The sequence below is a fragment of the Eurypyga helias genome, unplaced genomic scaffold (assembly GCF_000690775.1).
Source record: "Eurypyga helias isolate BGI_N326 unplaced genomic scaffold, ASM69077v1 scaffold15014, whole genome shotgun sequence".
NCBI lineage: Eukaryota > Metazoa > Chordata > Aves > Eurypygiformes > Eurypygidae > Eurypyga > Eurypyga helias.
This window is the reverse complement of record NW_010248370.1, coordinates 24,280-38,135: the sequence shown is the minus strand read 5'-3', so window position 1 is coordinate 38,135 and position 13,856 is coordinate 24,280. Positions and strand designations below refer to the sequence as shown.

The 13,856-nt window shown below is 38.0% G+C and overlaps 1 protein-coding gene across 1 annotated transcript in view; it reads left to right on the top strand.

The window, feature by feature from the left end:
* Window positions 1-7,409: 7,409 nt before the first annotated feature.
* GRK4 (G protein-coupled receptor kinase 4) overlaps window positions 7,410-13,856 on the top strand; it is a 24,395-nt gene continuing 17,948 nt past the window's right edge. The window contains exons 1-3 of the mRNA XM_010151029.1: window positions 7,410-7,491; window positions 8,152-8,264; window positions 12,855-12,932. Of these exons, the coding sequence (XP_010149331.1) occupies window positions 7,440-7,491; window positions 8,152-8,264; window positions 12,855-12,932 (243 nt within the window). The 5' untranslated portion in view covers window positions 7,410-7,439. The remainder of the gene's footprint in view (window positions 7,492-8,151; window positions 8,265-12,854; window positions 12,933-13,856) is intronic.

The following is a 13,856-nucleotide window of genomic DNA, read 5'->3' as shown; positions in this document are numbered from 1 at the left end:
GGTAGTGATATATAAACTGTGAGATGGTGTGAAAGCTTTCAGTTTCATGATTTCCTTACTCAGATTTTCACATACAGGGATTTATATGTGCAAAAGAATAATGTACAGCAATATGACTTCTAGTTTTGTGTAAGAGCAGAGGAATTCATACAATAATTTTTTCCTAGCAGAAATAACTTGGACATGAGTAGCTCTTGAAGGACATTGAATGAAGAATTTATCCCATAAGTGGGGATAAATAATAAACTAGGGTATTCTGAAAAAAAACCTGAAAGTTCATAAAAATGTATTTTATATTCACTTTTCTCTTTTTTATATCTTCTCTTTTTTATTTCACTTCTTATTTCAATCACTCTAAGTAAATTCTTTGAGTATATATAAATTCATTTCAGCATCCCACACATAGTTTATGATGTTCTGAAGGAAAGAAATGCATCGCTTTGTTGTAAACTGCTTAGGAGCCTTCCTTTTTTCATTGCCTAAAGTAATAGTCTCCAAAAATACGTCCAAAGGGTAGATGTGTAGTTCCTTTGAAGTCAATGGCAGTCTGCTCCAGTTGAGGATCCATGCCAAGAGTAAGTTTTAAACATACCTGGTCCATTTGCATCCACTTTAAAATTCATTTGTACTGCTCAGGCAGGAGCAGTTTGTGAATGAGAATTGGGTCTGTTGTTAGGCATGTAATATCCTCTATGTCATGATCGGTTTAGGTTAAATTAAGATTATGCCTCAAGCATATTTCCCCCCAGGCTCTTGGTTGTATTGGTTCTAGCCTCTGGTTGCAGAATGGGTAAAGTGGTTTCCAGTTGGATCCAGGAACCAATCTGGGGTGTGTGGGCTGTTATGGTGGGGTTTTTTCCTATGTTGTTGTGTGTTTTGGGTTTGGTTTTTTTTTTCCCAAAATTAGTTTTCAGCAGGCTCCTGCAGATTTGATAATTGTTAGGTGCAGCCCAAGGATGGAGTTCGCAGGAACCTTTCAGTAACAGAATGGGATCACAGTTTGGCTTAAGCAAATCCTGAAAGATACTTGAAGTGAAATTGTGTTAGTGTAGCACTCTTCACAAAAAATAAGCAGTCTACTCAAATTGTGGGTTTTATCTGTCTGGCTTTATAACCAGTTGGAATAATTCTGCAAGCGAAATGCATCCTACTTCTGTAAGGTTAATAATTCAGTGTGGTATGGGTGATGGTACGTAGGCAGTTATCTTACTACGTGTGTGTTTGTAACTAGGAAGAAAATTCTAAGGAGGTTGCTCATATCACTGCAGTTTGGCTGTTGAGCTGAAGTCTTTGATTATTTAAAGAGTATGGACAAGTGGGAAACCAAGGCACACTCATACCCAGAAAATTCATTCACCAGCAGTAAATATGAATTTAAATGTGAGAGTGCTGTGAGTTTTTGCAGTTGCTGTTATTTTTATCTGTTCTTCCCTTATTTGCCTCTTATGTTCTATTGCACTCCCTTATTGCATTGTGCTTTAAATTGCTGTAAACTCACTGTGGCAGGAAACATGTCTTCCTGTGTTTGTACAGAATTATGCACAATGTCTGCCTTTTCGTCCTTTATTTAATGAACTGCAAGAAGAATGCATGTGGGCACGTTGGAATCTAAATAATTACATTTACTAATTAAACACAACAAGAGAGGTCTAGTTATTGATACACGCTGCTGCTTTGGTTATTTCATAAATGGCAATTATAACTAGAGGTTTCACAATCTGCTTAAAGGAACTTTACTTCTTTGCTATCTGTTGCCGTCCTGATGTACCAACGTGATAAAAAAAATCCTTGTTTGTCAGGGAGTGGTCTGTAAAATTGGAGTTTTCTTGCTGTTGTTTGGGTTTTTTTCTCTCATAAACCCTTTAGTTAAGTTACAGACATATCAAAATGAAAGGTATAAACAGATGTTTATACGTTGTTTGACCGCAAGCTTAGATGAATGAATTCTGGTGCACATTAGCTACATTTACTTGATGGAAGACTTTAAAACCTCACTTCTGAAGAAGTGCAGAAGCTGCTCAGCATGTATGCACTAGCATTCTTCAGTGTGCACATGATTACTGGAATTTGTGTATAGAGATGATGCGAAGAACCAGTTGTTCAAGTGGTTATAGCTACGAAACAATAAATGATTGTGCATATAAACAAGCTGCACAAATGTTGCCGTAGATACCTGGGGTTTTAACTCCTTACAGGGTTACTGCTCCAACAGTGTCATCAGCAAGAGGACTAGAGCGCTGCCTTGCTGAAGTCCACCTCTAGGCACTTAAATCCAGGAGTATGAGGAATATTATCTTAAATATCTTAAATAAAGAGCGTGGCCAGCAGGTCGAGGGAAGTTGACCTCCCGCTCTTCTCTGCACTGGTGACGACTCACCTGGAGTGCTGTGTCCAGTTCTGGGCTCCTCAGCTGAAGAAGGACAAGGAACTCCTGGAGAGGGCCCAGGGCAGGGCCACTGAGATGATGAAGGACCTGGAGCACCTTCCATATGAGGAAAGGCTGAGAGAGCTGGGTCTGTTTAGCTTGGAGAAGAGGAGGCTGAGGGGGGATCTTACCAGTATCTAAAGGGTGGGTGTCAGGAAGGTGGGGCCAGGCTCTTCTCAGGGGTGTCCAGTGACAGGACTAGGGGCAGTGGCCATAAACTGGAAAACAGAAGGTTCAACCTGAACATGAGGAAACACTTCTGCACTGTGAGGGTGACAGAGCACTGGAACAGGCTGCCCAGAGAGGGGATGGAGTCTCCTTCCCTGGAGACTTTCAGAAGCCGCCTGGACTTGTTCCTGTGTGATCTACTCTGGGTGACCCTGCTCTGGCAGGGGGTTGGACTAGATGATCTCTAGAGGTCACTTCCAACCCCTACCACTCTGTGAGTCTGTGAATCTTGTAATGTAATCTATAGGTATCTTTTATGTGTTTATTTCTTGAACTGCTTGCCTTTTTGCTTCTGTCTGTGTTCAGAAGTGCCTTGGCCTTTATAACTCTGAAGAGTTAGGGTGCCTACCTTACGCTGAAACCTGAATTTTCAGCTAGGTGATTTTGCTAAATTTGCAAACAGCCAGATTATATGTATCTTACTTCTGGCAAAAAAAAATCTTTCTCCGTATAAGAGATGCTGCTCTGGTAAATGTAGTTCTGTAAGCTGTAATCCGTCTTGTTTTTCAAGGAGCTGAGATGTCACAAATGTGTCTGACCTGTGCAATGGAGAAGGTAGGGGACACTCCCTACCCAATGCAGTGTTGTATGAGCTGTCTCTAGAAATGGCAGCCTGACAGCCTTCCTGAAGTGATGGTATGTGTGACTTTGTCTCCTAGCCTCGAGTTAGTGGACCTTCAGTGTGGTCTGATCGGAGGACCTGAGGTATTAATTTGTGTTTTGTGTCTTGAATGTAGATCTTGCACAGTAAGGCCATACCATCAAAATTGGTTACTTAGTGGGCAGTGTTTACAAATGTCTTTGTAGTGTAAGGCTATAGTTAAACAGGAATGCTTTGATTTTTCAGTGAAAGGTTTTAATCCTTATCGTGAGCAGTTTGAAAGAATATGTCTGTAAGCAGGAGAATATTTGAATTAATAGGAATTTAAAATCTGTGAAGTAACCTGTGTGCAGCTTTCTCTGCTGTGGGAAAGACGTAAGACAGTGTGTACCTGGGTTATTCTCATGCATCTCAAGGTAGATGATGCAGAGTTTCTGCATCAATCCTTTTGCATTTTTCATTGAACCAATTGTTTGATTTATACAGTTAAAGACATGTTGTAGGTCGTCTTCTTGTTGCAGGTTTTTGCTTTCAGAGTTTATCTGGGTGTGGTCTAGTATGAATTTCTCAGCTGGTATCTGACAATCTGGTTTGTGGAATCAGTTTTGCAAGAATGGTGGTGTAGCAATCATGCATCCCTCAGTGCTGTGTAGCTGTGTGCTTCTCAGCCACAGAGATACGTTGCTTGCCCTTGATCGACAGGAAAGCTGAAGCACAGAGGTCCCTGAGCAACTCAATGGCAGAATCTCAGCGTCAGTGTAGTAGCCACTGAATTTTACTATGTGTACTCTGTGTACATTTATTAGCCAAAGATAGTATGATGCTTCTCACTATTTTCATTCTGTAGGGCAAAATCCAAGCTACCTATCTCAAGGAAGACTGACTGATAACGTTTAGTGAACATTGTGCTCAGTGAAATTAGAATCATGCTACAAATCCTGCCTGTAAGGAATATCACTGTGGCTGTGGGAAATCTATTTGATGACTTGAAAAATAATCTTACTTGCTAAAATCTATTTCTATACCAGATGATTTTGTTTTGCCACAGCAGTTTCTTTTCTTGCAACTAGTTGTGTTTTTACTGATGAGTAAACCAACTACCTTGCCTTAGATAAGTTTTTTTTCAGATGTTCCTCTGAAGTTTAAAAAAATGATGTTGAAAAATGAAAACATGTAGGCATCTTTCCCATACTGTATTCTAACGCAATGACCTAACCGAATTTGGTGCTCATCTTTTTAAGAAGCGAAAACATGTAAAGGGATAAATGCTGACCTTCTAACTCTAAGAAGTAATTTGGGGAAGAGAAGAAGGTAAAGTTCTCATGTACCTGGAAACGTAATTGCAGTGTTTCCTCACTGTAATTGTGTATTGCTGCATCCACACTTCTCTTTGTAAAAGATGAGTCTCTTTGAGTTGGACATTGTCCTAGCCAGCAATTACATCTGACAGAGGCAAAAGTGGTAATTCATCTGAACCACATAGGTCACCCATAAAGCAGATTAACCTAATGGCTCTGTTGCTGCTGTGTTGGAAAGTAAGCTGTTGGTCTTTCTGGAAGAATTTTATCTAAAGTATTTTAAAATGAGATCCAGAATAGAAGCTCTGAAATCGATATTAAGACACTTACAAACCACAACTATTATAATTTGATTGGATACTACTTTTAAACTGCCTCAGAAATGGAAAAGGATTTTGCAGTTAGGGAATAATATGACAAACAAATTGGCCTCTTCCCATAACTTTTACCAGAAATGGCTGATTTATCTGTAAATGATGTAGGTCATGCAGCTTCTTTACATTATTGGGACATACAGGCTTTTTCTGTGCATTTGCTATGAACAGAACAACAGTCAGCTCAGAGAAAAGAGAGAGCATGTTGATTTAGCTAATACTCCAAAGCACTTGATTCTTGTGTCATGTGTAAATTATATGTCGTCTTTATTGACTTCTATAGGATGGTGAATTCAACTGCATTTTAGCATGTAGTCTCTTCTTGTAAAATGAAGTTCCTAATGGTCACATTGCAAGTAACTGTCCAGATATTTTGGGGCAAAATACAGCAGCCTTTCCTGTGTTGGACTTACATAAAGTCCAAGTATATAAGTATAAAGCACCAGTCATCCTCTCTTTGGTCCGTGTTTTTTGGGGATTTTGTTTGGTTATTTATTTGTTTTTTCTTTGACTATGCTTCAGAAAATGATATACTTGGTGGATATCACAGTTCAGTTTTATTTTTTCTGCATGGCATTGTGTTATGAATTTGGGTCAGTTTGCCATTCTTGGTCGATACTGATTGTACTCTGACATGCATGAATGAGTGTTCTGAGCAGCTTCTACCAGAATAAATGTAACTCTTGTGGACCTTGCAGCTTTAGTGTATTTTTCACTTGCGTGGTTAGAAATTAAGTTGGTGCTTCTGTCAGTTGTTTTTCATGATCACATGATAATGTACACCCAGGCCTTTTCTAGTCAATGTATGTGTACAGATTGTGTTACGTCTTCCTTGATTTTGTTTGTGTTCAGTTCTGTTAGAAATGCTCTTTGCTCTGTGTAGTTGGATTTTCTTCAAGCATATGTTCAACTTATTTTTAACATCAAAAATATGTTGTTAAAGTAGTTGGACTTTGTTTTAATGATGCTGGTAATTACAGCTTCATGATTTGTTTTGGTGCTACATGAAGTATGAGGAGGGAAGTAGACTCGATACGGTTGTATTCTGAAATATTTTGGAAGGCGAATGACTTAGAAAGCAACATCAGGAAATAAAATGCAGAAGTTTTTTTGGAGAGTAGGTATCAGTTCAAAGAATTTCTGCAAGCCAGCTTCTTAAGGTTTCGTATTCCTTGTTTTCTTTTCTAGTGAAGCTAGAGTTGAGAATGTTTTCTTGCAGCAGCACAGTGAGATGTCAATGTTCCCGCTAGCAAAGATCATGTAAATTTGATAGGAGCCAAGGTACACTAAGCTGGAACAGCTCTGACTGCAGTGGTGGAACTGTTCAAGAAGCTGTATGTTGGAGTGAAGAACAGTTTCTTTAAATAAATATTTTATTATTCTGAAGATGTTAGTTCCTTTCTCCTTAACGATTTAATTCTGAAAGAGTTGAGTACTGTTTGCTGTTTAGTTTCTGTTCGGGTTACATAGGGTAACTCCCTTCCTTTCTCTCCCATTGTGGTTAACAGCACGTACTGCTTTGGTACAGTTAGAAAGTTTCAGTGCAGTTTTGCTGCTGTTCTGTCATGTGAAAATGCATCTGGCCATATCACTTAGTAAAATCTTTTAAAATATTTTGCAGCACAAAAATTACTCTTCCGCTGAAATGTTTTGCAATTAAAAAAAAAAGTACATTGCTGTATCTCTCTCTTTGCATTTTGAATAAGTATGCTTATCTTCTGTAAGTGGAAGTGGCTTCCTCAGGTCAAAATAAAGTGCTAAAATTTCAATTTAACATAGCAAATGAAGCACAGATACATATTTTTGAGAAACAGTGGGGAAAGTAGTGTAGTTGTTTTTTTTTATATCGGTTTAATAATATTGCTGTGAAATCTGAAGCATCGAAAACGTCTGAATCCAACAGAAGCTAAGTTCTTCTGATATCCTGTATCATCCTATGGTCTAGAATAAACGGTGTGTATCTGAGTAATGCACACTCATTTGTTAGTGGGTTCTACTCTTATTCCGATTATTGACCTTAAAAAAAGAAAGAGAATATTTATGTACAAATTGGTTATCCAAAAATGTGTTCAAGAACTTTTTGCTATGTATGTTGTTACTCACCTTCACCGTCCACTCTTCACCACGGTTGAGAGAGAAGTCTAATTTTTTTTTTTGTTTTTACCTTTGTTTTGTTTGGAATTTTCAGAGTACCTACATATTTGCCTTGTCTTCTGCATAACATTCTGTATGCACAGCCAAAATACAAACTATTTGTCTTGCAAAAGACTTTATGCATTTCTTAGTGTTTCATATAAAAGTTCTTGTACATCAAGTTTGTTACTGGTTTGGATATCCTTGTAGATGGATTTTTTCCTAGGCATGAAAAGCAGTCTAACAGATCTGTGCAGAACTGATCTAATTTTATGCTGGTGATGTTATGTTTAATTTTATTCTGACTTAGTACTCTGTTTTACATTACTCATATTTTTCTTCTAGGCAAACGGAGTGGGCGTAGTAAAAAATGGAAGGAGATGCTGAAGTTGCCACCTGTTAGTCACTGTGAAGGTATTAGATGCTCAATCGGTAGGTGTCCTGTAGAATGGTTTGTCTGATGTTTTTGAGAAGGAAGGGTAAGATTTTGGTGATGTTAACTGAAGGGATTCTGTCTTGCTTCTGATTGCTAATTAGCAAAAAGCTATTAAACTTTTAATGTGATGGAGAATTTATGAGGAGATAAATTTATCAGAAAATAAAAGCTGTATCACAGCTCTTAATTTATTAAAGGAAACTGCCTCTGAAGGAAAATTGTACAAAGCCATGAATTGGAACAAGGAATCATGTTGTAATTTGAATGACATGGTAATGTATTTCACTTTTTTCTTAATGTCTTGTAATGATTTTTTAACCTTTTTTATTATTATCTGGTATTCCTTCTTTCCAAACATTCTTGTTTGCTTTGAGATTGCTATTTCACAATATTGTTTCTTTCCACCCACCAACCTCAGTGAAACTTAAGCATATTATTCATTGTGTGTTTTAATAAATGTGGCAGTCTGTGGGAGACAAATGTTGCTGGGAGTGTTTCACTATTTTTTGGGATCATTGCGTGTTTCTGATGTCTTTGCTGTATATGTTAATATGTTGAGTGATGCTTTTCTGACCTGTTCTCTAATGTGAATAAGGCCATGCTGTGTCAGAGATAAAAATAAAATAAAAGATATTTAATTATTATTTCTTTCTCAGAAAGAGACTATAACCAGCTTTGTGACAAACAGCCTATAGGAAGACTTCTCTTCAGACAGTTCTGTGATTCCAGACCAGATTTGAAAAGATGCATTGAATTTCTGGATGCAGTGGTAAGCAGTGAGGAATTGGAGATGGATATCAGTAGGCAATAGCTTATACACTTTTGTTTCTAAAAAGTTTGATTTTTTTGTGCTGGTTTTGGCTGGGATACAGTTAATTTTCTTCAGTGTGGCTCATGCTGTGCTCTGGTTTGGATTTTTGACCGAAATAGTGTGGATAACAAGAATGTTTTAGTATTGCTGAACAGTGATTACACAGTGTTAAGGCCTTCTATGTTTGTCACACTGCTACACTGGTGGGTAGGTTGGGGATGCACAAGAAGTGAGGAGGGGGACACAGCAAGGACAGCTGAATCCAGCAGACTAAAGGGATATTCCATAACATGTGACATCACGCTCAGCATATAAAGTTGAGGGAAGAAGAAAGAAGGGTGAAGTTACAGTGTTTGTCTTGCCAAGTAGCCATTGAGTGTGATGATGAAGCCCTACTTTCCTGGAAGTGGCTAAACATCTGCCTGCTGATGGGAAGAAGTGAACAAATTTCTTATTTTGCTTGCTTGTGCATACAGCTTTGCTTTATCTGTTAAACTGTTTTTATGTCAACCCATAAGTTTTCTCACTTCTGCCCTTCTGATTATCACTGGAGGGGCAGTGAGTGAGTGGCCGTGTGGGGCTTAGCTGCCTACCAGGGTTAACACACAACAATTGGCAAAATATTAATTTACTCCAAACACATCTGTTTGAGTGCTGCTTACATGAAAATATAATGTGGTTTACTCTTTGCCATTTACTCTTTTCCAACTGTAAAGCTGTAACTTTTGATGAATGTCAAAAAACTCTGGCTCTGTTATTTTGAGGAGGATGTTTAATATTTACTACAAAATCTCAGCCATCTTGGTATGGTCAGAGCTACAAAAATGGGCATGATGGCAATGAGAGGAATAATTTTAGAAAGATAGGCTGCTTGACTTCTCGAGCGTAAAAGGATGTGTGTACAATGAATATTATTTATGATCCTCAGACTTTAAAATGTTGTAAACCTAGACTTGAAAATGTAGCAACCTGCATGGAAGCCCTAGGATAGACAGAACGTGCTAATTAAAAAAAAAAAATACAATGGAGATGGAAATCTAGGGAACCATCTATGGAAGGAGAGAAACCAGATTTTAGTAGACCAAGGGAAAAGGAAGTGTTTTGTCTTGATACATTTACATCTGGGTATCTAATGCTAAAGAATGAGGTGGAGGAAGGAATTGTGCCCGCAGCCATGTTTTGTAAAAAATCCTCAGACATAACCCTCACTGGAGGGCTGGGAGAGTGGGGGGAAGTAAACAGAAGAGTAGGCAGGCACATGACAGTCCTTAAGAGAAGCAAATAGTAGCTCAGAGCTTTTTATTCTTTGTCCCTCATAGTTAAGCTAAACACTGTAAGATCTAGTCTTAAACTGAGATTGCTGCCAAAACAACAGTTTTCCTCATCCCACATGTTTTTGTTCTTATATTCAGGGAACAAATGACCAAAGAAGACGGAAGTAGGGTACTGCTGCTGCTTACATGTGTCCCAAAATACGGTATCAGAATGCAAGGTGGTTCTGAAAGGTGCAGGGTGTAAGGAAGTACATGGGGTTATTGCTGTGCTCTCCACTTCACCATATCGCCCTTCTCCCTATGGGAGTGTAAACTGAGGCACTTGATCAGCTAAAAAGGAACCTTAGTATCCAGTGGGTAGAATTGCCTTACTTGTCAATGCATCTTTGTGCAATTAGGCATACTCCCCAAGTGCACTTCACCATACTTATGTGACTGTTGGGAGCTGTTCCGGCACCAAATTCTAGAGGCCAATTTGACAGTTGGAGACATGGAATGGATTGAATGTAAATCCAGAATAGCGGAGCTAGATATTCTTAAGTGAATGTAAACCAGAGCCTGTAATGGGTATCACACAACGGGGAGACCACTGACAACTGTGGATGTACCCTCAATGGCTACAACTTGTGTACACGTTTTTAGTTCTTGAAAGATTGGATAAGGAGTAGCAGAATGTCTGACAGCACAAAGCAGGAAAAAACCTTAGACATGACTGCAAGGCAGGTGTGCCTTTGCTCTACAGATGTCATTTTTCAGGTGAAGTTGTCTCTAAGAAGTAAGTGTCTTATGCTAACTGAAAATTTTGAATTGTTTTGAAATATGCAGCCTACAGTGTGTGGATTGCAACACTGCTGTGCATTAACCAACACTGTCATAGTTGAGATATCTGATGTAAGGGATGATTTCACAATAATTTTTTTTTAATTATTATTTTTTAACTTCCATTTGAAAAGTCGTGGGGAAGAAGTATGCTTGGGAACCCCTGAAACAGGAGTCCCTTAGGAGCTAAGATAACCTGTAATCAGTGACTCTCATGGCCTGAAAGCTAGCATGCTGCCTTCATCAAGGAGGTGAGGTATCAAGGAGTAGGTGTTTACCTACTAGCTCTTACAGATGGTTCCTGAGTTAGCCTGATTTGTTTTTCTGGACAGGACTTCAGCAAGCTTGTTCAAGCTTTTTTGGGGATTGGGAGGTGGGCTTGAGAAGTTTTGTGTTGGTTTTCGTTTGTAAGGCAGTAATGTGGTAGGAAAGGGTAAGGTGGTGGAATTTTACTTTGGGTTTTGCCATTTTAAATTTTTTTTATTTTATATAAATTTTAGACTTATTCTTTCTGAAAATAAACTTCCTGGCATAAAATGCCATAGTCTTAAATCCCTTGTATCTTATTTAAAAGAGTTTTCTAACTGTCTTATATGGAGCAATGTGATTTCAGCAGCATGATTATTTCAGGAGGCCAAAATGGCAAAAGCAGGGTAGTACAAGGCTCTGTTGTCTACCTATAGTGGCTGCTAAGATGGGTAAACTAACTCTTGAGAGGGTGTGACCTTTAAGTCTGGAGTCAGCTTGGCTTTACAGAAAGAAGAGTTGTTCAATTATTTCACAAAAGTGACAGAAATTAAACCGAGGAATTACAGTTATCCAATCATCTAGTGACTCATTTCACTAGTTGGGGACAAGGTTACTCAAGTATGAAAAAGAATGGGTGACAGCTCAAACTTCCCACTTAAATTCTGTGAGTAACAGAAATTAGTTGACAAGGCTGTCTCTTAAACTTCCTTTTAAATTACAGTATCTGCTTATAATAGTATGCCTAACTGTATTAAATTGGTGACTACTTTGGCATAATTGAAAAATCTTAAAGCTGTTTAGTGCACTGCTGCGGTTCATTAACTTTTCTGACCTGCTCAGGTTTTTTGTAGTTGTAGAAGAATTCCTTACCATTAAACTGATTGTTGTGGAATTCAAGTAGCAAAAACAATGGCTTGGAATTGTTTATGGATTTGAGTAATGTGCTGCAGCGGTTGATACCATAATGTCTCAGCAGAAAAAGATGTTGATGACTTACTAGTGAGTCAGTGAGGGTTAGTTGCAATTGATTGCGGAACTGGAGTTCAGGGATTCTGTTATTTCAGGTACTCTGTGTTTGGTTCTTGACCTGTCATTTTTCAGTGTTATAGTTTGCTTTATAAAAGTACATAACTTCTCTTCTGATTAGATTTATCACTTGGAACTTCCTCTGAGGTTCTTAATAACTGTTGTCCCAATGTGCCAAGCTGTTGTTTTGTACGATACCGCCCTCCATTCTGGAAGTCTGCTATATATTCTTTGTTCCTAGGACCATGCATTTACATTCTGAGATATGAAATAATCAATTGATTGAGTTGGCCCAGCTTACAAAGCCAATACAATTTGCTGTTTGAGATTGCTCTTGTCTAATTCACCTTTCCCCAGATACTGTGTTATCTTTAAGTGTTGTAACTTCTGGTGTCTGCTTCTAGATTATTCCTTAAAATTATTAACAGTAAGTAGTCCTTGCAATTTCTCAATACTAGTGTCTGTTTGGTGGTGGTTTGTGGTGTTGGTTTGGTTCCCCCCCCCCCCAAGCAGCTACCTCTGGAGTGCTATTAAGCTGCCAGTCGTTTATCTGCAAAATGCACTGTATTGCGCAGTGGTCTTTTTTTACACCACAGCTCCATACACTGCCAAGTAAAAAACTTCACAAAATTTTGTGTCTACTCAGTTCTGTTTTCTGCAAAAATGAAGTAGAGTTCTGTTTGGATCTCACTTATTTCCAGTTAACATGACCTTGTAGAAAGTAGCAGTTTTATCCTGGTTTTACCCAATGCTGTAGTAAAGAAAAATACGTGAAGTAAAAAAAAATAAATACAGTGAAGAAAAAGCCAATTATTATACTCTTCTTTAATTATTTACCATCTGCATCATTCTGTCCTACAGTACTACCTAAATACTACTTCATTGTAATTGATCTAATTTAACCTGTAGGATGCAGTTTCTGTAATTGCATTTAGACTAATTGTTAGGTTTCATATGTTTTCCAAAAGTCAAATTCCATGTGCTTTTTTTAAGACTGTTCTTCATACATGTTTCACTCTGTAGTCTAAAATCTTTAAATAGATTTTAAACAATGAGAGCCTTCAGTTTCTTTGGTATTAGGAGCATTGTTATTCATGGTAAAATTTACCTAGCATCATGTAAAAGACTGTAGTGCCAAACAGCTCTGAACATAATTTAATTTTCAATTCCATTCCCCTAGGCAGAATATGAGGTATCTTCAGATGAAAAGCGTATAGACTGTGGCCTGAAAGTTTTAGAGACGTACTTCACTAATGGGGTAAATATATTGCAAAATATTGTCTCAAGTGTTTTGTAAATGTCAGATAAATAACTGGTTGCATTGTTTATAGGAAATTGACTTTCAAACTTCATTAGTCCCATTTTTGTCTTCTGAAAGAGGTATACTGCCTTCTGAAATTGTGAAACTCTTACCGACTTGAGCAGAACCTTGACTGATCTCTGCTTTTAAGACTGTTACGATTACAATTTATTCTCCTATGTTTGGTAATTAAACTACTGGTCTCAAGTAAATATGTACTTTTTAAACTCACTTAGTATCTGAAGAAAACTTACTAACAAATTTACTCAGCGTTTTGTAGTCTGAAGACATAAGAATGGGGAATTCTCAAGATTCTCAAGACTTCTTTCTTGTGCTCTTGTGTGTGGCCTTAGTTGGTTTGCTGTACGTTTTCAGAATTGCTGCAGGTTTTCACAAAGTGAAATGCTGTTTTGTCTTGTTCTAGAGCATTCTGTTTCTCTATTTTGCATGGAAATCATCGATAGCTGACCTTTTGCATATGTTAGTTCTCGCTGATTGATTTTTAAGAGTTTGTTCTTTGGTAACCAGTAGAAGCCTTTCTGTGGATATATAATTAGACATGTGCTTTGTATGAATAGATGCTCCTCTGCTTCTTTTACGTTGGTCATTTGAGAAGACTTTACTGCAAATGAAGGTCTTGCAGATGCCTTAAAAGCAGACAGACTCCAAGTTTGCCACATCTTTTCTGACAATTTCTTGGGGACTACCATAATTCACAGGCTGTTTTTGCAAAAAAAACCCCACAAACCAAAACAAAAAACAACGTGATTTTTTTGGGGGATGGTTTGAAATAGTTTCCAGATTCATGTGTGTGTGTTTCTTTCCCTTTCCTTCCATCCTGCCAAGCCAAATAGATAACTTGCTTTTGTGGTGGTAGACTTA